General features: G+C 43.4%; 1 protein-coding gene across 1 annotated transcript in view; it reads right to left on the minus strand.

The window, feature by feature from the left end:
* Window positions 1-26,332, minus strand: part of EIPR1 (EARP complex and GARP complex interacting protein 1) — a 285,030-nt gene that overhangs the window by 190,732 nt on the left and 67,966 nt on the right. The window contains exons 2-3 of the mRNA XM_077291375.1: window positions 23,156-23,239; window positions 21,455-21,587 (exon numbers count right to left, since the gene is read on the minus strand). Coding sequence (XP_077147490.1) covers window positions 21,455-21,587; window positions 23,156-23,239 — 217 coding nt within the window. The remainder of the gene's footprint in view (window positions 1-21,454; window positions 21,588-23,155; window positions 23,240-26,332) is intronic.

Below are 26,332 nucleotides of genomic sequence, written 5' to 3' on the forward strand. Positions count from 1 at the left end.
GTCCGAGGGGGTCAGTGGGGGAGGGGGAGCGGCAGGAGTGGCGGCTGTCACATCATACTCGCCTGCTCCCGACACGGTCTCTGCTTCTCAGATGGTCTCTGACATCGGCAGCTTGTTCCTGTGTCCAGCGGTCACGTGGTACCGCTCATTAAAGTAATGAATATGGATGCGACTCCACTCCCATAGGGGCGGAGTGCATATTCATTACTTTACTGAGCGGTACCACGTGACCGTTGAACACAGGAACAAGCTGCCGGCGCCGGAGAGACCATCGGAGAAGCAGAGACCCGCCGCTCCAGGAGGGTGAGTATGACGGGGGAGGGTGATCCATGCGATATTCACCTGTACCAGTTCCACTGCCGGGCTCCATCCTCCACGGCTGTGATTTTCAGGTCAGAGGGCACAATGAACATGGTTAGTTTGCGCCCTCTGCCTGAACAGTCACTGCAGAGACCGGGAAGACGGAGGGGCGCGCGGTGGTGGAATGGGGACAGGTGAATATCTCAAGTGCCGGGCCGGGGGCCTGAGCGACGAGAGGCGAGTATGTCATTTTTTTTTTTATCGCAGCAGCAGCATATGGGTCATAATATACTATGGAGCATCTTATGGGGCCATCAACCTTTGTGCAGCATTATATGGGGCATAATATTCTATGGAGCATCTTATGGGGCCATCACTAACCTTTTATGCAGCATTATATGGGGCGTATTTTAATATGGAGCATCTTATGAGGCCCATCATGAACTTTATGGGGCATTATATGGGGCGTATTTTGTATGGAGCATCTTATGGGGCCCATCATGAACTGTATGGAGCATTATATGGGGCTCCTGATTCAATATGGATATTCAAAAACACAACCTACTGATGTCTCAATTAATTTTACGTTATTGGCATATATTTTTATTTTTGATACAGGAAAGATATATATCTTGGTACTGTGTTAGCCAGCAGATAGAAAAATATTTAGAATTGAGAGTCCTCAGTGGTATCAACCACTGAGGACTCTCAATTCTAAATATTTTTCTATTTTTATTTTTGAAATTTACCAGTAGCTGCTGCATTTCCCACCATAGTATTATACTAGAATCAATAAGTTTTCCCAGTTTTTTTTGTGGCAAAATTAGGGGTCACGGCTTATACTCGGGTCAGCTTATACTCGAGTATATACGGTAGATATGTACCCGGCAGCCAGGATAAGGCGATTTTCATTGCTGCGAACCTATCAATTGGCCAATTTATGCGCTAAGTATTCTCAATTTTTCATATTTTCTGGTGCAGTAATGCACCTCAAATTTCATGTTTGCATGCTATAGCGCTACAGAGTTCTACTTTATTTGTTAGTCCTTTTTTCATAGACTGCTAGTAAGTAAAATGTAGCGCAACTTTTTTTTTTGTTTCTCATCCAAGAAAAAAGGATGAAACTGTTGAAACGTTGACAAGGGACGGCCATCAGGACGAGGGGCACAGCGCAATCAGCAGACACACACAAAAATTAGATAATATAATAGAAATATTTATAAAACAAAGGAAATGACGGAAGGTAAACAGTGTATAAGAGGCAAATAAAATGTCAGCAGTTCCTCTCAGTAACACAGACTTAGGCTACTTTCACACTAGCGTCGGTACGGGGCCGTCGTCATGTGTCAGCCCGACGTGCTCTTATTTCACAACGTGCGTCGGTACAATGGGGGCAGCGGATGCAGTTTTTCAACGCATCCGCTGCCCCATTGTAATGTCCGGACAGGGGGGGGTGGAGTTTCGGTTGCGCATGCGCGGTCGAAAATGGCGAACACGATGCACAAAAAAAGTTACATGGAACTTTTTTTGTGCCGACGGTCCGCCAAAACACAACGCAACCGTCGCACGACGTATGAGACGCGTGACAATCCGTCGCAATGCGTCGCTAATACAAGTCTATGGAGAAGAAAACGCATCCTGCGGGCAATTTTGCAGGATGCGTTTTTTCTCCAAAACGACGTATTGCGACGGACGTTACCCGACGCTAGTGTGAAAGTAGCCTTAGAGTATGCGTAGGTATACGTAAAGAGAATTAAGAGTTAGATGCAAGCAAAATACAAAGCGATTAAGCCCTTTCTATGCATAAATCAATAAAATGACACTGTTGTGCCAGAACCTTAGAAATCTGCAGCTAGGTCAGTTTTCCAAATTACTCTTAGTCTACGTTCACATTTGCGGTCTGCGCCGCAGCGTCGGTCGCCGCAGCGTCACCGCATGCGTCATGCGCCCCTATATTTAACATGGGAGCGCATGGACATGCGTTGCACTTGCGTTTTGCGACGCATGTGTCACTGCGGCGCACGCGTCCGGGCGCAGAGGACGCAGCAAGTTGCATTTTTGCTGCGTCCAAAATCAACCAAAAAAAGGACGCATGCGGCGCAAAACGCAGCGTTTTGCATGCGTTTTGCTGCGTTTTTGTTTGCGTTGTGCGTTGCGTCGCCGACGCTGCGGCGCACAACGCAAATGTGAACGTAGCCTTACAGAGCAGACTTTTTCTCCTAACTTTCTGGACCTCTATAAGACTACTTATGTAAATGCATATATATTCAGATGTAAGATGGTACCGATATGTCCTGAGACTGAAGTAGAAGGGTGCTTGCTGGGATGAGTCCCGAATAATCAGAAATGCGTTTTTAAGCTCCAGGGGAATGCCGATCTCTCCAATGCAGGTCTTCCCTAAGTCCACAGAGAACAGCCCCAAGATGCTGTGTACTTGGTTGTCCTCACCAAGTCGGCTCATGTCAAGACAAACAACGAGTCCCAGAAACACCAACAACAGATCCAGAGTTGCACCGCTCTTTCCAGACTTTCTCCAAGGATGTGCAGCTTCCCTGCCACTCGGACTCACCTTTGACGCCTCGCAACCGCCAAAAAATCCCACGCTCCAACTCCAGCCTCTCGCTGCTGCCCTCTACTGGCCATATCATACATTACATCAACAATACAGTAAACTGTGATAAACCCTTACACTATAACCAAACTTTGACATTTACCCCACTGATGAAAGGTGCACCGATTTTCTCATACAAGAAAAAGCATTGACAATGGAACGATCCAATCATTTTGAGAAGACTTTGATCAGAGTTTGGTCCGAGTGTCATCAGTTTTTCTCGTAAGTGGAGAAAAAAAAAATTCTCCACTTTCTCCTTTGTCAGATTTTTTCAAGGATCCATATACTGGCTTTGCAGATTTTGATCCGACACTTAGATCAAAATCGGACAATGTCTCTGAGATATTTTGCAGACTGATCGGTCTGTGAAAAACAAGGATAGCACTCATACATGAAAAATAGATGTCTGAATTAGGCCTAATACAGCGGAAAAGATCATTAAAATTTGCTCAAGCGGTTTCAGTGTTCTCCTTTTTTTTCCAATCCCCCCAAAAAGAAAATGTCTTTCTTATTTTCCCAGGTGACACCAGCAAAGCATTTTATAATCGTAAAAAATCACAGATGTTCTCATACACTCGTGCATAAAGCATTAAAAAACATATGCATTAGGGAATGCCTCTAAAACAGAGACCCATAATACACCTGACATGGAGCATATGGTGAGCAGTTAGGTATAGAACAAGAAAAACGGATAAACTTATTATAGCAGACCTAATGTCTATTTGAAAATTCCTGTGATTCCCTTTTAGACACTTGTTACGATTCCCTTTTGGATGCGTCCTCGGAAGAAGCAAGGCGAAACGTGCGTCGGGGTGAGGGGACCCAATGCCTGACATTCCTGGTGCTTTGATGAACATTGCAATACTAGGTAATGTACTATTAACTAGATTATTCTCTCTTTTGGTTCAACAGCACATCCATCATAATGGAGGGCGATTTTGAGTAGTAACTAGTGTCTAAACGGGAATCGCAAGAATTTTCAGATAGACATTGGGTCTGCTATAAAGAGATTATCCCTTTCTTGTTTGACACTATGTTATACACCTGACTGCTCACCATATGCTCCATGTCAGGCGTATTTAGTGCCCTTGTTTTAAAGGCATTCCCGAATACATACACACATGCTCAAAATTGTTGGTACCCCTCGTTTAATGACAGAAAAACCCACAATGGTCACAGAAATAACTTGAATCTGACAAAAGTAATAATAAATAAAAAAAATCTATGAAAACGAACAAATGAAAGTCGGACATTGATTTTCAACCATGCTTCCACAGAATAAAAAATTAAAATAAAACTCATGAAATAGGCCTGGACAGAAATGATGGTAGCCCTGAAAATAATGTGACAAAAGGGACATGTTAAATCAAGGTGTGTCCTCTAACTAGCATCACAGGTGTCTACAATCTTGGAATCGGTGAGTGGCCTGTATATAGGGCTACAGATACTCACTGTGCTGCTTGGTGACATGGTGTGTATCACACTCAACACGGACCAGAGGAAGCAAAGGAAAGCGTTGTCTCAGGAGATTAGAAGAAAATTATAGACAAACATGTTAAAAGGTAAAAGTTATAAGATCATCTCCAAGCAGCTTGATGTTCCTGTGACTACAGTTGCATATATTACTCAGAAATGTAAGATCCATGGGACTGTAGCCAACCTCCCTGTACATGGCCACAGGAGGAAAATTGATGACAAATCAAAGAGACGGATAATACGAATGGTAACAAAAGAGCCCAGAAAAACTTCTAAACAGATTAAAGGTGAACTTCAAGCTCTAGGAACATCAGAGTCAGATCGCATCATCCGTCGTTGTATGAGCCAAAGTGGACTTCATGGGAGACGACCAAGGAGGACACCATTGTTGAAAAAAAAAAAAATCATAAAAAAGCCAGACTGGAATTTGCCAAACTACATGTTGACAAGCCACAAATCGTCTGGGAGAATGTCCTATGGACAGATGAGACAAAAAATTTAACTTTTTGGCAAGGCACATCAGCTCTATGTTCATAGATGGAAAAATGAAACATATCAAGAAAAGAACAGTGTCCCTACTGTGAAACATGGAGGAGGCTTTGCTATGTTCTGGGGCGGCTTTGCTGCATCTGGCACAGGGTGTCTAGAATCTGAAATCTCAAGACTATTAAGGGATTCTAGAGAGAAATGTGCTGCCCAGTATCAGAAAGCTTGGTCTCAGTCGCAGCTCATGGGTCTTGCAACAGGATAATGACCCAAAAATACATAGCTAAAAACACCCAGGAATGGCTAAGAGGAAAACATTGGACTATTCTGAAGTGGCCTTCTATGAGCCCTGACCTAAATCCCAATGAGCATCTTTGGAAAGAGTTGAAACATGCTGTCTGGAAAAGGCAACCGTCAAACATGAGACAACTGGAGCAGTTTGCTCTTGAGTGGCCCAAAATACTTGTCGAGAGATGCAGAAGTCCCATTGACAGATACAGGAATCGTTTGATTGCAATGATTGCTTCAAAAGGTTGTGCAACAAAACATGAAGTTAAGGGTACCATCATTTCTGTCCAGGCCTATTTCATGAGGGGTTTTTTTTTTTTTTTAATTCTGTGGAAGCATGGTTGAAAAGCAATGTCTGACTTTCATTTGTTCATTTTCATAGATTTTTTTTATTTATTATTACTTTTGTCAGATTCAAGTTATTTCTGTGACCATTGTGGGTTTTTCTGTCATTAAACGAGGGGTATCAACAATTTTGACCACGTGTGTATCTTTTTATATTTTTTAATACATGTTTCAATAAACTATTTTGTATTTTATTTGTTATGTAGCTCTTCAGTATTTGAGTTTTACTAAAAGACTTTGCTGTCAGGTAGAGCATGTACTAATTTAAAGATGTTAAAAGATCGGACTTCCAATCTATTGGTAAAATCTCCAAAATATGACAACTATTTATTAAACCAGCAGCTAAAGACACTCATTTTTGAAGGATCAGAGTAAGCCTACAATGTCCACAATTTCCAAAGATATGGGTTGTTGGGCTATATATGGAATAACATGACAATCTATTGTACAAGTTTCAAAAGTACTAACCTGTATCTTATATAACGAAGGTCTTTAGTTGTCTTCTATTTAGAACAAATCAATACCATGTCCCTTCTATTTCCATGAAAAAAAATATTTGGGAGTGAAATCTAGAATTCTAGGTTAGATATGTCACATCAACATACTTTTTAATAAAACAGTTGTCATATAATATTGAACTGGGGCTCCGTGGCCAGACGGCATCGGCTGCAGATCAATATTTCCTTTCTTCTGCATCCATCAAAGAAAATCTTTTCTTGACACCCAGAGGTTTTCAATTTGGAGGAAACAATTATCCAAAATGATAGCTTGAAATCAATCTGACCCATCTTTTAGCACCCAGATATAAATGGCACCAGGAGTGTATAGCAGCCACTCTCCACCCCACCTGCTGAAGTAGCATGGACATTTGCCAAGCATGCTTTCTGAGGGTCTAGCAGCAGTCAGCCGAACACACGGCTATCCAATGTCTATGGCTTACTTTGTGCCGAATGTATTAAAGTATTGGCCATTATTCATTTTAGAAATCTGGTGCATCTTTTGGCAATAAAAAAAAAATGATAGAACATTTTCGACATTTTACACCATTCCCTACTGGAGTGAATTTGAGACATTTTGTACCCAAAAAAAACACAGATCATAAATATGGCTTAAACCTTATTTGAAAAATATCAAAAAGTTGGCATTTAAAAAAATAAAATAAAATAAAAAACAGGTGGCAAAATTGACAATTTGTCTACAACAAAAAGTGGCCACAAGACGCTTGATACATTTCTCCCCATGTCTTTGTAGAAAGGTAACAAGATCCACGATGTCCTTCGGCAGAGAGTTTCATGGTTTCGCTGATGAAACATTATACAAACCTAGCCAATGTCAACTGTGACATTTTCTTTTAATTGTTTTCATATTTAAAAAAACGAACCTCGGGGCTGTCATATTGGAGATACGCATTCTTTCTCCATTGTTTGTATTGTGCAGGGTGTGTGCGTTTGATGGGAAAAGCAAACAATGGGAGTTCATGGACAATGTACTGCACTTACTGCTCTCCTGACGCTCTCTCTTTTACTCCTCCCGCCACAAGCCTCTGGTCATTAAAAGACAGGTCACTCTTGTCCAATATAAAGAGAACCTGGCACTCAACTTAAGTATAGGAAGCTCAGTATTTATTGTGTAGTACCAATAAACGTTTCGGTCTAAGGTGACCTTCCTCAGTAACTACAATTACGAAAAAAACAAAACAATATAAACATCATGTAGCAATGAAGTAAATATCCAGTTAGACAATCTTATGTCATATTGAGCTAAAAAAAGAAAAGGAAAAAAGCAAAAAGGAACATAACAAAAGTATATATATATCCATGAAATATAGTCGTAGTAGATCAGTTAGGTATCTCATAAACGTTGGTGGAGCCACAAAATATTCAGGTAGGGTGCATAATATTAAGAAAATTAGCGTACCGCTTTCCAAGTCTATAAGTACGGTACGCTAATTTTCTTAATATTATGCACTCTACCAGAATACTTTGTGGCTCCACCAACGTTTATATTGTTTTGTTTTTTTCGTAATTGTAGTTACTGAGGTAGGTCGCCTTAGACCGAAACATTTATTGGTACTACACAATACATACTGAGCTTCCTATACTTAACCCCTTAACAACCGCCGATACGCCTTTTAACGGCGGCAGTTAAGGGTACTTAAACCACAGCGCCGTTAATTAACGGCACTGTGGAAAACGTGAATAGCGCCCCCCCAGAGTCGGATTTTCTCTGGGGTCTCGGTTACCGGGGGTAGCCGAGACCCCAGGGAACATGCTTCGGGGGTTTTTTACCGACCCCGGGTTGCGATCGCCGGTAATTAACCGTTTACCGGCGGTCACAAAATTAAAAAAAAAAAGCGATGTGTAATTCTCTGTTCTCTGATGTGATCGCACATCAGAGGACAGAGAAATTTACCGGTGTCCATGGGTCCTCCTGTGTCCCCTCCTGGCCGCCGGCTTCTTCCTCCGGTAAGAAAATGGCGGGTGCATGCGCAGTGCGCCCGCTATGATCTGCCGGCCGGTAGCTTGAGGAGTTGGGGCTAAAATTAGGGTTAGGGCTAAAGTTAGGGTTGGGGCTAAATTTAGGGTTAGGATTGGGGCTAAAGTTAGGGTTAGGGTTGGGGCTAAAGTTAGGGTTAGGGTTGGAGCCAAATTTAGGGTTAGGGTTGGGGCTAAATTTAGGGTTAGGGTTGGGGCTAAAGTTAGGGCTAGGGTTGGGGCTAAAGTTAGCGCTAGGGTTAGGGTTGGGGCTAAATTTAGGGTTAGGGTTGGAGCCAAATTTAGGGTTAGGGTTGGGGCTAAATTTAGGGTTAGGGTTGGGGCTAAAGTTAGGGCTAGGGTTGGGGCTAAAGTTAGCGCTAGGGTTAGGGTTGGGGCTAAATTTAGGGTTAGGGTTGGGGCTAAAGTTAGGGTTAGGGTTGGGGCTAAAGTTAGGGCTAGGGTTGGGCCTAAATTTAGGACTAGGGTTGCGGCTAAAGTAAGGGTTAGAGTTCTGATTAGGGTTAGGATTAGGGTTGGCATTAGGGTTAAGGTTAGGGTTGTATTGGGATTAGGGTTAGGTTTGAGGTTAGGGTTGAGATTAGGATTAGGGGTGTGTTGGATTTAGGGTTCTGATTAGGGTTATGGTTGTTTTGGGGTTAGTGTTGTGATTATCGTTAGGGTTGTGATTAGGATTATTGATCGGGTTGGGATTAGGGTTAGGGGTGTGTTGGCATTAGGGTTGGAGTTAGAATTGGGGGGTTTCCACTGTTTAGGTACATCAGGGGGTCTCTAAACGCCACAGCCAATTTTGTGCTCAAAAAGTCAAATGGTGCTCCCTCCCTTCCCAGCTTTGCCGTGCGCCCAAACAGTGGTTTACCCCCACATATGGGGCATCAGCGTACTCGGGATAAATTGGACAACAACTTTTGGGGTCCAAATTCTCCTGTTACCATTGTGAAAATAAAAACTTGGGGGCTAAAAAATCTTTTTTGTGGAAAAAAAAATATTTTTTATTTTCACAACTCTGCATTATAAACTTCTGTGAAGCACTTGGGCATTCAAAGTTCTCACCACATATCTAGATAAGTTCCTTAGGGGGTCTAGTTTCCAAAATGTGGTCACTTGTGGGGGTTTCTACTGTTTAGGTACATCAGGGGCTCTGCAAACGCAACATAACACCCGCAGACCATTCTATCAAAGTCTGCATTCCAAAATGGCGCTTCTTCCCTTCTGAGCTCTGCCATGCGCCCAAACAGTGGTTTACCCCCACATATGGGGTATCAGCCTACTCAGCATAAATTGCACAATAGATTTTGGGGTCCAATTTCTACTGTTACCCTTGTGAAAGTAAAAATTTGGGGGTGAAAAGATCATTTTTGTGGAAAAAATATGATTTTTTTTTATTTTCATGGCTCTACATTATAAACTTCTGTGAAGCAGTTGGGGGTTCATAGTGCTCACCACACATCTAGATAAGCTCTTTGGGGGGTCTAGTTTCCAAAATGGGGTCACTTGTGGGGGGGTTTCTACTGTTTAGGTACATCAGGAGCTCTGCAAATGCAACATGACGCCCGCAGACCATTCCATCAAAGTCTGCATTCCAAGCGGCGCTCCTTCCCTTCCGAGCCCCGATGGGTGCCCAAACAGTGCCCCCACATATGGGGTATCAGCGTACTCAGGACAAACTGGTCAACAGATTTTGGGGTTCAATGCCTCCTGTTACCCTTGAGAAAATAAAAAATTGCAGGCTAAAAAATCATTTTTGAGGAAAAAAAAAAGGATTTTTTATTTTCACGGCTCTACGTTATAAACTTCCGTGAAGCACCTGGGGGTTTAAACTGCTCACCACACATCTAGTTAAGTTCCTTAAGGGGTCTAGTTTCCAAAATGGTGTCACTTGTGGAGTGTTTCCACTGTTTAGGCACATCAGGGGCTCTCCAAACGCGACATGGCGTCCGATCTTCCAGCCAATTCTACATTGAAAAAGTAAAACGGCACTACTTCTCTTCCAAGCTCTGCGGTGCGCCCAAACAGTGGTTTACCCCCAGATATGGGGTATCGGCGTATTCCGGAGAAATTGCACAACAAAATTTATGGTTAAATTTCTGTTTTTACACTTGTGAAAATAAAAAAGAATGGTTCTGAAGTAAAATGTTTGCAAAAAAAAGTTAAATGTTCATTTTTTCCTTCCACATTTTTTCAGTTCCTGTGAAGCACGTTAAGGGTTAATAAACTTCTTGAATGTGGTTTTGAGCACCTTGAGGGCTGCAGTTTTTAGAATGGTGTCACACTTGGTTATTTTCTATCATATAGACCCCTCAAAATGACTTCAAATGTGATGTGGTCCCTAAAAAAAATGGTGTTGTAAAAATGAGAAATTGCTGGTCAATTTTTAACCCTTATAACTCCCTAACAAAAAAAAATTTTGTTTCCAAAATTGTGCTGATGTAAAGTAGACATGTGGGAAATGTTATTTATTAACTATATTTTGTGACATATCTCTCTGATTTAAGGGAATAAAAATACAAAGTTTGAAAATTGCAAAATTTTTAAAATTTTCGCCATATTTCCATTTTTTTCATAAATAATCGCAAGTAATATCGAAGAAATGTTACCACTATCATGAAGTACAATATGTCACGAAAAAACAACCTCAGAATCAGCAGGATCTGTTACAGCGTTCCAGAGTTATAACCTCATAAAGTGACAGTGGTCAGAATTGTAAAAATTGGTCCGGTCATTAAGTACCAAATTGGCTCTTTCACTAAGGGGTTAAGTTGAGTGCCAGGTTCTCTTTATATTGATGTCACATGGTGTGGGAACCTACCTGTGCACCCTTCCAGTAGCGCTCACGCTTTATTTATTTACTCTTGTCCAATAGACCTGCTTCACCTGACCCAAGATCTCGCGCATGCGCAGTCATTCCCTGGGGCGACGCATGCACACTAAAGTCCTGCTGACATTACTAAAGTAGGACTGTCGATCTGCGCATTCGCCACCCCAAGGAATGACAGTTTGTGCGCGAGATCTCAGGCAGGGAGGGCAGGTTAGCCAGTGACCGAAGGGGGTGGTGGTGGGTGGAGAAAAAAAGAGAGGCAGGAGAGATGAAGATGAAGCGTAGGGTTCGCCCCTTGCACTAGACACTTATTAGCAGAAAATTTCAGCAGGGAAATTTGAAAAAAAAAAAACAGAAAATTGATTTTCTACAACAAAAGGAATGCCTTTACCATACATTACAGCGCCTTTGCCGATACGACAACAGATTGGGGTAGAGTAAAATTGTTCCGTTTAAGGGCAGGAACGTTACAATAATACAATATGGCAGCTATAATGAATCCATACAAATGTTAACAAAAATGGATGAAATATTTAAAATCTGGATATTGCATCAGAGACACATAAAAAATAAATGAAGACAAGAATTTTCTCAGTGAAGGAACGCTTTACTACATGTTGTGAATAATCCGTACCCAGTAAACATCTGAAAAGTACAATTTCACAGCCATGAAAAAAACAGGACTTTTTTTTGTGATTCTCCTGGTTCGAGGCCTTGTCTGAGTCTCATTGTTTAATTTCCTAAATACTCCATTCTGGAATGATCTACAGTCCTTTTGGCATTTCACCTTCCTCAACTGAATAATTTATCCTAGTCAGTGGGATATTAAATCCGGCCTGCCTCATGAATACTGAGGTGAAATATTCTTTCAGGCTGTTGGCAAAATTGACCTCATCTGTCACAAAACTTCTCCTGCCCTCGCTAGGGCCATCTCGCTTCTTGTCTACGCCAAGAGTTTCCTCGTCATTATGCAGTGGCTATTCTATGCGCTCACATAACCTCAACGGAAAGAAAAGGGATGAAAACCCATTAAAAGCTCAAAGAGAATTTTAGATATTGCAAATTGTGGCGGCATATAAAAATACAACAACGCAAGAAGGAAAAAGGCCTAGAAGAAAAATACTACTATCTAATCTTCGGACACTAGTGATTACGGTAATCCTTTAATGACGAGGAAATTTTTCATTTTTTTACCGCTTTCAATTGTTTTTCTCCTTCTTCTAAGAGTAAGGTATCTGGGTGAAGAACAGTCTGTGCAATGGGGCTTGGTCAGTCAATTTAGGTGATAATAGAAAATAATGACAAGGAAGCAGAGCTGGCCAGGGAGTAGAGCTGGAGTGACAGAGGCTACAGATCTACCGTAGCCCTTCAGCCCCATTTGAATATCAATTCAAATGCAGATTTCTTAGTACTGGGAGAAACGGACTGGTCATGTAAAGGTATTGCTGGACTTTTCTTTGAAAGAGCTACATGTGCATTGAGGGTTGTAGTCCTCTGGGGCCGTTTTTTTAGGTCTTAAAAACCCAAAGCTTTTGAAAACCTGAAATGAGGCCAAAATAAATATCCATAAGTAAAATTTATTCCCCTGAAATTTACAAACATTCTTCTTTTTTTTTTAAATCTGTGTTAGAGTCAATTAGCAGCACTGTAGGGCTTCAAAAATCTGGGTAATAAATGATGAGTCGCATTTCTCTGGTAACGCCTGCTGCGTTAAAATGAATTCAAATCTGCCAAAAAATTGTAGTTACTTACCGATAACGGTATTTCTCTGATCCCATGATGGCACCACGGAGAGAGGGGTCCGCCCCCAGGGACAGGAAACCTACAGGTGAAAAAGGGCGTACCTCTCTCCCGCATCAGTTGGTTAACAGAGCCTTATACAGAACTTCAGCTGCAACCTAATATTTACACAAATTGAGCTTAACAATTTTAACTTAACAGAGGCACCGTGACTAAAGGTAACTAACTATACATTATAGTGTGCACAGCTGTGTGTGAAAAGGGAGGGAATATACGGGTGCCATCATGGGATCAGAGAAATACCGTTATCGGCAGGTAACTACAATTTTCTCTATCCCCATGATGGCACCACGGAGAGATTTGCATAGATTGTAATTTTTTAGGGAGGGACCACTGCCTCTAGAACCCTTCGACCAAAGGTGAGATCAGAGGAGGTCAAGTCTAAGCGGTAGTGTTTGAAAAATGTAGACTGGGAAGACCAAGTGGCCGCTCTACATATCTGTTGTATTGAAGCGCCAGCTCTTTCCGCCCAGGATGATGCTACTGCTCTGGTCGAGTGCACTTTTATATTCTCCGGGATGGCCGCCCCGCTGGATGAGTAGGATAGGGCGATGGCATCTCTTATCCACCTCGCTAGCGTAGCTTTTGACGCTTTCTGTCCCTTCCGCGGACCCTGGAAGCAGACAAACAGAGCCCTATCCTTCCTGCACTCCCTAGTGGCTGACAAGTATTGGAGTAGGCACCTTCTAACATCAAGGGTATGTAGTGTCTTTTCTCCCTCATTCTTGGGGTTGGGACAGAATGAGGGCAGGGAGATCTCTTGTGTCCTGTGAAATTGTGATGCGATTTTTGGGAGGTAAGCCGGGTCTGTTTTTAGAATGACTCTGTCCTCGAGAATTTGAGTGAAGGGAGGACACGCGGACAATGCTTGTATGTCACTAACGCGACGGGCTGAGGTTAGGGCCACTAGGAGTGTTGTTTTTAAAGATAGAATCTTTAGGGGTGCGTCTGCCAGGGGTTCAAAAGGGGATTTGGTTAGTGCATTTAGAACAAGGTTTAGATCCCATTGAGGGGCATTATGCAAAGGAACAGGTCTTGATCTACCCGCGGCTTTGATGAATCTCACGATCCATCGGTTTCTGGCTAGATCATAATTATACAGCGCTCCCAAGGCTGCTACCTGAACCTTTAGAGTACTTGTAGCTAGCCCTTTTTCCAAACCCTTTTGCAGGAACTCGAGAATTTTATCTATTGGGATTTCCCCCCCTGGGTCAGCCCCCGATACAGACATGAATTTTTTCCACACTTTGCCATATATTTTGGTGGTTACGAGTTTCCTACTCTGTAGTAATGTGGACACCAGATTGGATGAAAACCCTTTGTTGCTTAATAGCTTCCTTTCAAAAGCCAAGCTGTCATATGTAGGCTTTTTACACTGGGGTGACACACTGGGCCCTGGGATAACAGATTTTGCGTGTCTGGTAGAACCCACGGCCTGTCTATGGACATCTTTCTCAGCCAAGAAAACCATATTCTGCGAGGCCAGAATGGAGCTATTATTATCACTGTTGCCCCCTCCTCCCGAATTTTCCTCAAGACTAGGGGAATGAGGGATATTGGAGGGAACGCGTAGGAGAGACGATAGTTCCAGGGGACTGTAAGAGCGTCCAGAGCTACTGGCCCTCCCCGGGGATCGATTGAGCAGAACTTTCTCACTTTCCGGTTCTGATAGTCCGCGAATAGGTCTATTTCTGGCTCTCCCCAACGCTTCACTATTTGGTTGAACACCGACTGTTTCAGCTCCCACTCCCCCTGTTTCAAGCGTGTTCTGCTGAGGAAGTCTGCGGTCTGGTTTTCTGAACCCTTTATGTAAAGGGCTGTTAGGGACTTCAGATTGTGTTCTGCAATGTAAAAGATGGATCGTGTTTCTTCCATCAGTGTTTGCGACCTGGTACCCCCTTGGTGGTTTAGGTATGCCACCACTACCTGATTGTCTGAGAAGACTTTTACGTGGTGGGAGCGGAGGAGTTTTAGAAAGTGTGTTAGGGCGAGTTTTACCGCTAGCAGTTCTTTCATGTTTGATGAGGTTAGCTCTTGATTTTTGCTCCAGTTTCCTTGTGCCACCTGACCGTCTACATGAGCCCCCCACCCCCAGGGGCTTGCATCCGTCGTTAGGATTTTTTCTGTCGGCAGTGCCCAAGGAACCCCCTTGGTAAAATTTATCGGGTCCGCCCACCACTGTAGGGAGTGTATCGTAGTCGATGATATACTTAACTGCCCGTCTAAATTTCCTCCCAGACACAGGTTTGAACTTAAAGTCTCCCATTGTAAGTCCCGGGAATGGCATTGTGCCCACTGTACGGCTGGGATACAGGCTGTCATGGAGCCCAGCAGGGACATGGCTTTCCTGAGCGTGGTGACTGGGGATGTTGACAACTGCACCGCAGCCTGTGTCATTTTTTGAACCTTCCCCTGATGAAGATAGCACAGTTGTGTGGTTGAGTCGAGGACTATCCCTAAGTACTCCTGTACCTGAGATGGGACTACTTTGGATTTGGTAAGGTTCAACAGCCAACCTAGGCTTGACAGAGAAGTCATGACCAAATCCAACTGCTGTTTGCAGTGATGGAATGATGTCCCTGCTACAAGGAGGTCGTCCAAGTAGGGAACTATCAGGATATTCTGTTCCCGTATATGAGCCATCACTTCCGACATTATTTTCGTAAATACCCGGGGTGCGATAGCTAACCCAAATGGGAGGGCCCGAAACTGATAATGTTTCACCTCCCCCTGGATATTTACTGCTAGCCGGAGGTACTTTTGATGATCCTTGTGGATCGGTACATGATAATAAGCATCTCGTAGATCTAGAACAGTCATGAAACACCTGGGAAAGAGTATTTTTACGCAAGATTTTATTGTCTCCATTTTGAAGTGTGGGATCTCGAGAAAACTGTTTAATTTTTTGAGATTTATTATCGTCCTGTACGATCCGTCTGGCTTCTTTCGGAGGAAGAGGGGAGAGTAGAAGCCCATGCCTCTTTCCTGGTGTGGGACTTCCTGTAAGACTCCCTTCTGGACTAGGCCTAGAATTTCTTCCTGAAGAGCCGACTGTTCTTGAGACTGTCTCTGCGGTGTTACCATGAAGAGGTTGTTGGGGGGAATGCGGAATTTTAGCTTGAGCCCCTCTCGTACTATGCCTAGTATCCAGGGACTGCTTGAAATTTTTTCCCAGGCTGGAAGAAACCCGGTCAGTCTCCCGCCAACCTGGGGACACCTTCATTGAGTTTTTTTATTATCGGGTGTGGGTTTGTTGAATAGGAACCCTCTGGTTTTGTTTCTTTTGTCCTGCCATGTTTCTTTGTTCCCTTTCGGAGGTTTTCTCCGCAAAAATTTTTTATTCCGAAAGGAACGTCTGTAAGACTGGTTGGGGAAACCAGGGAAAGACTTTTTCTTGTCCTCGGCTTTCTCGAGGATATCATCTAGCGTTGCGCCGAACAAGAATTCACCCTCACAAGGTATTGAACACAGTCTCGTTTTTGTTTGAAGGTCCCCTGGCCAACATTTTAGCCACAGAGCACGTCTTGCGGCGTTTGAGAAGGCGGCAGCTCTGGCTGCTAGTCTGGCAGAATCTACCGATGCATCCGCCAAAAAGGCTGCTGCACCTTTCATTACGGACACTGATTTTTGAATTGTGTCTCTTGAGACTTTCTGCTTTAACTGGGAATCCAAGTTCTCGAGCCACACCATTAGCGCGCGGGCCGTGCAGGTGGCCGCGACAGCTGGTTTAAGCCCGCCTCCTGCCGCCTCCCAGGAGTTTTTTAAGAAAACTTCGGCTTTTTTTGTCCATCGGGTCTTTTAAGGTACCCATGTCCTCGAATGGTAGGGCAAACTTTTTTGAGGCCTTTGCTATGGCCACATCTAACTTTGGTGCCTTACTCCAGGACGAGCAGGCTGGGTCATCAAACGGGTACTTTCTTTTGGGGGTCAGGAGAGCTTTTTTGTCTGGTTTTTTCCATTCTCTTTTAATTAGAGAGTGGATCTTCTCATTTACTGGAAATGCTCTTTTTCTTTTTTGTTCCAGACCGCTGAACATTATGTCCTGCGCTGTTCTTTTAGGTCGCTCATCTACTAGCCCCATTGTTGCTCTGACTGCTTTCACTAAAGCGTCTGTTTCCTCGATAGGGAAGCAACTGCGCCCCCCCTCAGAGGATACTGAAGAGGTGTCAGAGGCTGACGAATCATTTGAGTCGGATAACTCACTTTCTGACTCGTCCGCACTAGACTCAGGCTCAGGCCTTTTTTTATGTTTTTTCTTTGTGGTTTTAATGTCTCTAATGGCACTTTCCACCTGGTTTTTTATTAATGACTTTAATTCTGAGGCAAATGATGGGGTTTCCTCCTGAATCGTCTTTTTTATACAAACGCTGCATAGTCTCTTCTCCCAGGAGGAAGGCAGCTCGTCTGAACATATGGCACACTCCTTGTGCTTAGTTTTGCCTGTACTTTTCCTCCCCTAGAACAAGAAAGAGTAACCCCATATTAAACTCAGCACTTTCACGTAGATCACTCACCCCGTGTGGATCAGAGATACCGTCTCAGGCCTGGGGACTGTATCCGCTGGAACCGTCGCCGGCCGTATGGTTTTTGCAGACCCTCGGCTGCGTTGAGACTCTGACCGTCCGCTGCTGCTGCGCTGTACCGAGGAAGAGTTTCCTTTGCGCTGCTGCTGTATGTGCAGACGCCGCTTGTGCCTGCTCAGGAGATCGCTGGACAGCTTCCTGCATAATCTGCTGCTCGTTTTCGCTCATAGTGGCCTCCGCACTGTCTGGTGCACTTGGAGTTTGAATTTGCCACACTATTTCGTTTGCTGGCGTTCTTTTATTGTATTTGTGCCGGCGAAACCGGAAGTGACGGTCTGCGCATGCGCCCGCCCAACTTCCGGTTCTCTGGTTCGTCGGCCTCACATGAGGAAATGAATGCGCTGGGGCGCCGGCGCGCGCGCACTAGCGCTCCGTTGTCGGCGTTTTTGCGGTAAATGGCGCCGGTAAGCGCCTACCAGCGCTCCGCTGCCGACGCCTGCCCGACTCCGGTGTCTTTGCCCACGGGTGTCCCCCCGTTCTTACTTGGGCTTTTTATGGAAGGATAGCCGCCGCTACCTCCATATTACTATGCAGAGTCCTTCGGTGACCGCCGTCACCTGCTCTTTCATACCCCCCCTTTTTCTTTTTTTTTCCGAGGAAGGCAGACTTGATCCTTTCACTGCCTTCCCCCACTCACCCATGAGGCCCGCCGACCCCTGTGGTGGTGCTTCAGGAAAGGGAGAAAAAAGGGGAAAAAACCGCTTGATCCAGCCGTAACAGGGCGCCCCCTGTTAGAAAGTCGACTGCACCAGCCCCTGGAATCCACGAAGAATCCTTCAGGTACGTGCTGTAGGTTCCCCGTCAGGGACAGGAAACCAACTGATGCGGGAGAGAGGTACGCCCTTTTTCACCTGTAGGTTTCCTGTCCCTGGGGGCGGACCCCTCTCTCCGTGGTGCCATCATGGGGATAGAGAAAATTAAATAAAATTTCACCTCTATTGTGTTATAATTCCTGTGAAGCACTCAAATGGTTAACAAACTTCCTGATGTGAAGCTAGTCTCTACTCAGGACAAGCCATGAGGCTGGATAGTCAAGAGGTCAAAAGAAAAGAAAGTACATAATAGACAGCAGGGGAGAGATGAAAGTACAGTCAGGAAACAGTCCGAGTTCAATATCCCAAGAAGGTAGCCGATTATGACAAAAGGGGATAAACAGATGGTCAAGACAAATCCTAGGTCGAGAAGCAAAGATCAGAGTGCCAGACAAGGAGCACAGAGCAAGCACACACCTCATGAGCAAAGCTACAATTGGCAGCAATAAAAGACAGAGAGCTGGTTAAATAGCCAGGTAATTACTCAGGCAGTAATACACATGTAATAGACACATGGATGAAGCCTTGGCGCACTATGGTCCTGATTGGATGGCTAAACTGTCACTGCAGACACTGACAGCTCAGAAAGCTCAAGAATCCGATTGGATGGCTGAGATGTCCATCACCATACTGACAGCTTAGAACACCCCATTTCTAAACTGGATGGCAGTACTGTCATTCACTGCATCCAGACACTCAAATAGGAGGAATCGTGACAGTATCCACTTTTCTAGTGGGGTTACCGGACCCCATATTTCCCTGGAAACCTATGATAGAGGGCCCTGATCAGACGATCAGCCTTCGCGGAATAAGGCGGGACCCAGGATCTTTCTTTTGGCTCCTATCCCCGCCAATGAACAAGATATTGAAGGGAATTTCAGACCCTCCAAGAATCCACCATCCTCTGCACCTCGTAGAGGAGAAGGAACAGATTCTTTAAACAGGGACTTGTGAAAAACATTCAAAATCCAAAGTGAGAGAGGAAGCTTTAATCTAAAAGGAAATTGGGTTGATTTCCTCCAGAATTTCATATGGGCCAAAAAATCTAGGAACTAAATTCGTTGATGGTGCCTTACGCCTAATATTTTTTATAACAACCACACCCTATCACCTACCCTGAAGATAGGACAGGCTGAACATTTCCTATCAGTCTTCTGTTTTTGGCGCTGCTGAGCAATCCCGATATTCTTTTGGACATCACTTCAAACATTCCAAAGTTTCTGTATGACAACCTCTACTCCATGACACCCAGATCTCTGAGGGGTGCAGTTTGTAAAATTTGGTCACCTAACAAGGGTCCTGCCGTTCTTGCACCTCAGGGGCTCTGCCAAAGTGACATGACATCCGTAACCATAACATCAAAATCTGAACTCCAATATGGCACGCTTTCCCTTCTGAGCTTTGCACTGTGCCTGAAAAAGTAGTTTCCGACCACATATTGGCTAACTCAGGAGAAATGATCAAAGAAATTATGTGGTCCATTTCCTCCTAATAGCCCTTTTGAAAATTAATAACTTGGGTTTAAAACAATAATTTAGTGGGAAAAAATACATTTTTCATTTCCACAGCACAATTTTACACAATTCTGTGAATCATCTGTAGGTTTAAATTGCTCACTACACCCCTGGACAAATTCCACAAAAGGTGTAGTTTCCAAACTGTGCTCACTTGTGCGAGTTTCCACTGTGTAGGCATATCAGGGGCTCTGCAAACGCGACATGGTGTCCACTATCTATTCCAGCCAATTTTGTATTCCAAAAGTCAAATGGTTCTCCTCCCCTTCAGAGCCCTGCCATGCGCCCAAACAGTAGTTTTTCACCACATATTGGTTATCATTGAACTCATGACAAATTGTACAACAAATTGAACAGTCCCTTTTCTCCTTTTGCTGTTGTGAAAATTAAAAATTTGGGACTAAAGCAACATTCTTGTGCGAAAAAAATTAGATTTTTATATTTTCACAGCACTATGTAATAAAATTCTGTGACAAAACTGAGTTCAGAATGCTCACCACACCTCTAGATAAATTCCCTGAGGGGTGTAGTTTCCAAATTGGGGTCCCTTTTGAGGGGTTTCCACTGTTTAGGCACATGAGGCTTTGCAAACGTGACATGGAGTCTGATCTCGATTCCAGCTAATTTTACGCTCCAAAAGTAAAATGGTGCTCCTTCCAATCCGAGCCCTGCCATGTGTCCAAACAATAGTTTTCCACCACATACAGGGTATTGGTGTTCTTAGGAGAAATTGCACATCAAATTCTTAAAGGTCCATGTTTCTCCTGTAACTCTTGTGAAAATGAAACAGTTGGGGCCAGAGAAACATTTTTGTGGTATAAATCAAAATTTTCACTTAATCCTTCCACATTGCTTTAATTTCTGTGAAGCACCTGAAGGGTAATAGGCTTCTTAAATGTGGTTTTCAACACTTTGAGGGGTGCAGTTTTTAAAATGGTGTCACTTTTGAGTATTTCCTGCCACATAGCTCCCTCAAAGCCACTTCCAATGCCGCATAGGAACAAACTACTACCCATGCACAATCTTTTCACCCCTAGAAGCACAAGAGGTGCCATTTTTAGCACTGTATTAGAGTTACAAGTTTTGACCCTGCAAATGTTGCACTACCGCAAGCAGGGCTGTGGAGTCGGTAAGCCAAACCTCGACTCCACAATTTCCATGATACCGACTCCACCAAAATGGGCTCCGACTCCACTGCCCTGACTGTAAGTGCCAAATAAGTGGGCATTCCCTAACACTTAAAGGGGTTTTACAGGAAAGTGAACCTTAAATGTGCTAAGATAACTTAAAATAACAAAAAGTACAAATACTTGCCCTACCCAAGTCTAGAACTGGCTCCTAGACGCTGCTCCGGTCTCTGCGTTTTGGCTGCAGCGGTGCCATCACTTTGACTGCACACATCACCGCTGTAGCCAGTCACTGAGATCGGTGGCTCATGATATCTACCTCGGGACAGATGCTGAGCTCAGTGATTTTATACAGAGGTGATGTTGTGTGCTGTTGACGTCATGTCACCGCTGCAGCTGAAACCCCAAGGCCCAGGCAGCGGGGGAGAGCTGGCGCTGGAACCGGGACGGATGAGTAGTTGCTCTGATTGTTATTTTAGGTATTTTAGAGTGCTTGGGGTCAACTTTCCAGGAAGTGGAAAACTCATTTAGCGAGAATCTGTCAGTAGGATCATCCACCACAGCCATCTGATTCAAGAGAAATCCACATGTAAATAAACTATTAAGATCTATGGGCCGGACAGAGATCTCCTAGAAAATCTGTTGTTTAGCTGGATCAAAACTGTTGACAGACCCCCTTAAATCACGCACCGCTTTTTACAGATCCAGGATTTGCTCACATATACATTTTTTGGAATAATCCAAATGAATACTATTCATCATCTGCAGTTTCATTACGATGTAAATTAGATGGACTTACTCTTGCTGTAGCAGGTTGCGAGCACATTTTTGTCTGCTGGGCTCGCGCAGATTTGCCAGATTTCCCCCGCATGGTGCAATAGCACATTCTTATTGATGATGTTATTCTCATCGTCAAAGTCTATAACGTGAATCTAGACATATGGAAGAATAAATTCATGAGACCCCCTCCGTTAGGGAAAAAAAAATTAAAAATACAAAAACAGATGAACAAAGAAACAGAATTCATTAATGTATCCCAAATGGAAAAGCGATGAAAATGTAGTAACTTATACATAAACATTAAGAACGGGAGAAAAACAACTCTAAAATACGTCAAATTACCCAATAGTTAGAAATGGGAAAAAAAGGATGGTAAATTTATAATGTTTAGTTGATGATAATAATCAGTTGTATAATAAATGTTAAATAATAAGTGCAAAAGAAACTCAATGAATTTTCTTGAGGGTTTAAAGCAAATGATGACGAATGTTTATGCCAAGACTAATGCACTATCAAAACATTTATTTTCCCAAATTTTAAAGACTTTGGTGCCCACTTGTACAATACCTGTGGTTACTCGTATGAAGTAGTGAATGGGGACAGGTGAAAACATTGAGCAGCTACAAAGATTGCATCAGATCAAATACTAAATCTGAAAACCATGCAATCTAGTTTAATGAGACATGTGCAGGGAGAGGGAGGAGGTGAGCTGTGACCATCCCCTATTGTAATGATGGATCTTGTGTTATCTAAGTAGGTGTCATCTTCATTTGTCATCCTGACTATGGTAATGACGAGATGATCCCTGAGAAGGGATCTCTACAGAGAGAAAGCCCCTACACACATTAGATAGCTATTGGCTGGACGATATTTTGGCCAATAGTTTCTCCACCAGCTTTCCATCCTGACTCCTACATACAGGAACCCTTACTCAGCCGAACGCTCCTGTGATCTCTATTAGAGAGTCACTGCCAGAAATATCCGCCAACGGCTAATATCTTAAAGAATAGAAGGTTTGGCAGTCCGAAATCGGACATAGTTAGGGGTCCCCATAAACATCAGCCTATTTGCTGAACTTGTCGATATTGGTGCATTCGGTCGACATTATTCTAATGTGTATAAGCTCCTTTAATTCGAGAATTAGTAGCCAGAGTTAAGATTTTCAACTTTTTTTTTTTAATTATTATTAATGTTATTTAAATAGCTGGTAATATGGAAAGATAAAAAATAATGAGGTTACTGTATAAAACTTGGATTAAATAGGTTCATTTTTGAGAACATATGCCTTTTAGGCCAGTCTGCTCAAAATATCACGTTTTTGTGTGTAAATATTGAGAAAGAAGTAACTGGCAAAGTTTCATCCTGTGCCATCCTATTGTGTTCCCAGCAGTAAGCTGGGAAGAGGAGTCTCAATCACTTATCTACATCACTTCATAGAAATACCATACTAGTACTACAACAGGCATATTAACGGAGGAACACTGGACTGAATGTTCACCCGTCAGCAAGGCTTTGTTTTTGGTCACCAATTAATGGCTGGTAAGTAAGTAAAAAAGAAAATGCAAGAATGTATTATCTTGATGTCGCTTGTTTATTAGATGTCTAAGGCTAACTTTACAATCCATGAAATTCTGCCAAAGTAACGGATTCCTTTAGCACCGGTGGTGGAGTTGTAAATGTAATAATTGCCACCTAGAAATATATTATTTAGATAACTGACCTGGTTATCAAACCGGAGAGATTGTGTCCCAACTAGAAATCGGATGGCATCTGTTTCTGCTGTCTGGGCAGTGAGAGCTCGAGCCTGAAAAAACAAGAAAGGAAAACTAAAATAAAAAGAGAACGGCACATTAAACCCAAATTTTGGTAAAAACATCACTTTTGTGATTTAGACTGTGATCACAGAGTAGCGAGCAGAGCCGTTCTACAGGGATCACTTTGGCGGACCCTGAGAGATGGGGCACAAGCGGCATCAGTGGGGTCTGTCATGTAACCGTTTGGACATTTCTGCTCGGTTTTGCAATGCTTGAGGTATGTGTAAGTCCCTTTTACAGGGACATAATGATTAAATCCTCTGCAGTAAATAAATAAGTAGCACAGAGCATGAAAATAATATACGGTACTTAGTTTACATGTTTTTTGATCAAACAAATGCGCATAATGTGCATATAAAGGTGTGGCCTGCCTTTCCTTGAGCTGGGCACACTATATTGATGTGGTCTCCCATGGCTGTGTGTCCACTAGCCGAGCCCAGACCTTCTCAGCCCTTATCCACATGAATGCCACTTGACAAACGGTAAGGTTTTTAATACTGGAGTTGGGACCATCCCAATTACAGTCACTCTCTCTTATCTGGTACGTGCGATAGTCCTCGAGCAGCTCTAATAAGGTTTCGCATCCCTGAAAATACTTTACTTGTTCAGGGGTACATTTCAAATTTTGGCAGCAATATAGCACATTGCACTGGATCCTGTAGGATTTTCTTGTATTTTTTTTTTGCTGAATTAGAGCTATTAAAAAAGTGTCTGGGGGGAGATATTACATCTCTCTAAATGCAGCACAGCAGAGCACGACCGTGTAAGACACCGACCTTACTGTAGAGAGATATGAAGTCATGCCGCATGAAGGAAGGCAATAGTTCGACAGCTTAGGATTTCAATGGAGAAGGAATAGCTCATAATAAAAAAATTAAAAAAACGTAAAGTAAAGCATTTCTGAATTTCCTCAACACTAGATTATATGATCTTCAAAGGCGAGGCCGCATTTTAATGACCTTGGGCTGAGCGAACGCTAAGGCTAAGTGCACACGTTGCAGAACTGCCGCGGAAATTTCTGAATTGGCATGCGTTTTCCCGCTAAACACTAGCGTTTTACGAGCATTTTAAGCTTGCAGAATGCTAGCGTTTTACGAGCGATCTTTAGCATCGCTTCAAAAACTGATTGACAGTGTTTGACAAGTGTGACTACCTTTTTACTATTGATGCTGCCTATGCAGCATCAATAGTAAAAAGATATAATGTTAAAAATAATTTTAAAAAAATAAAAAATCATGATATTCTCACCTTCCGGCGTCCCCTGCAGCCTTCCCGCTCTTCGCGATGCTCCGGTCCCAATAATACATTGCGGCAATGACCCCAGATGACGTAGCGGTATCGCGAGACCGCTAAGTCATCACAGGTCATTTTAGCAATGCATTATTGGGAATGGGAGCATCGCGAGGCGCAAAAAGGTGAGAATATCACGATTTTTTATTTTAATTCTTTTTTTTTTTTTTTTAACAATTATATGGTTCCCAGGGCCTGGAGGAGAGTCTCCTCTCCTCCACCCTGGGTACCAACCGCACATAATCCGCTTACTTCCTGTATGGTGTGCACAGCCCCGTGCGGGAAGTAAGCGGATCAGTGCATTCTTATGTGTGCGGAATCCCCGCAATTCCACAAAAAAATGAATATGCTGCGTTTTTTTCCAGAATGCGATTGCACTGCGGAAAAAAAAACGCAACATGTGCACAAAAATTGCAGATTGCATTGTAATAATAGGATGCTTAATGTATGCGTTTTTTTGCGGTTTTATCGCGTTTTTATAGCGAAAAAACTTGAAAAATCCTGAACGTGTGCACACAGCCTAAATCTGTACATCCCCAGATATCTGCCTCACCCGTTCCAATCTCAACAGATTTGGGTTTTTGCTAAGAAAACTGCTCAGCCTGCAGCGAGCGGCGTTCTATTAAAGACTGATTAACCCCGTTTTAATTGCTACTTGAAGCAAATATATGGAACTTGGCATCAATATAAAAAGAAACAACTTCCACATTACTGATGATATTTCTAAAATTAAAGATTTCGGCATAGGAAAATATAATCACAGGATGCAGGGTTTTCTCAGCTCTCTAGAGAGTTACTTCCAATTTAATACTTCGCTTTGTAGTGATTTTTTTTTCTTTTTTCGGTTAATTAAACATTTCTACAAAACATCCGCCAAACTGTTCTCACTCCTCCCCCATCACGCCTCCCTGTTATACACTACAAATTATGCTTGTGTCATGTACCGCTACAGAGTGAGACATACACATGTGGTGAAGGGGGAATAAAAGGGTTTGTATAAGGATAGTACGGTGTCGCCTATCTATATGTTTGGCATCTCCATGAAGTCCCATAGACCTTAAATTGAGCAGCAGTATGCATGACCACCTCTCCAACCAAACGCGAGATAGGTGACCCCAGTTGTAATCATGAGGGTCCAAGAGGCAACAGCTTCAGCAATAATATATTTTCCACCTATCGAGGTCAGGTGATATGTATACACTATTGCCAGCTTCCCTGCATGGTTCCCTCTCCTCCTCCATGCAGGGACGCTGGCACACCCATGCCACAGAGTGGTCCCCTTCTGCTGGCATGTCTTGCGCACACTGCACTTCTGGCAGCGCGCCTAGTGTTCACGCAAGTGCGTTTCCCCCTTCTTAAAAGGGGCAGCGCGTATATAGTGAAATGCCCTCAGCCTGTTGCCGAGAGACATTTCGTATAATTGGTTAACCCGCAAGACAGCTCCAAGACAATTGCGGAGAGTCATCCTGTATAAAAGAGTCCCTCTATCTTAGGGAGGTGCTGAAGCAACAGCATTCTTTAGTATGTAGTCTCCCCTACTAGTGAGTTGTTAAGTCCTCTGGTCCTGGTGTGGCCAGGTCCTGAAACCAAATCCTTTGTACCGGTGTGGCCAGTTTCCTGAACATTGTTCCTTGGACCTGGTGCGGCCTATCCTGTTGCCGAACTGCCCAGGTCTTGGGGTAGCCAGGTTCTGAACCTGAATTCCTGGTCCTGGTGCGGCCAGCGTCCTGTACATTGTCCCCTGGTCCTGAAACAGCCAGTCCCGTTCCCAAACTGCCCTGGATCTGGTGTGG

This window comes from Ranitomeya variabilis, chromosome 2 (assembly GCF_051348905.1).
Source record: "Ranitomeya variabilis isolate aRanVar5 chromosome 2, aRanVar5.hap1, whole genome shotgun sequence".
In the NCBI taxonomy this organism is placed as follows: Eukaryota; Metazoa; Chordata; class Amphibia; order Anura; family Dendrobatidae; genus Ranitomeya; species Ranitomeya variabilis.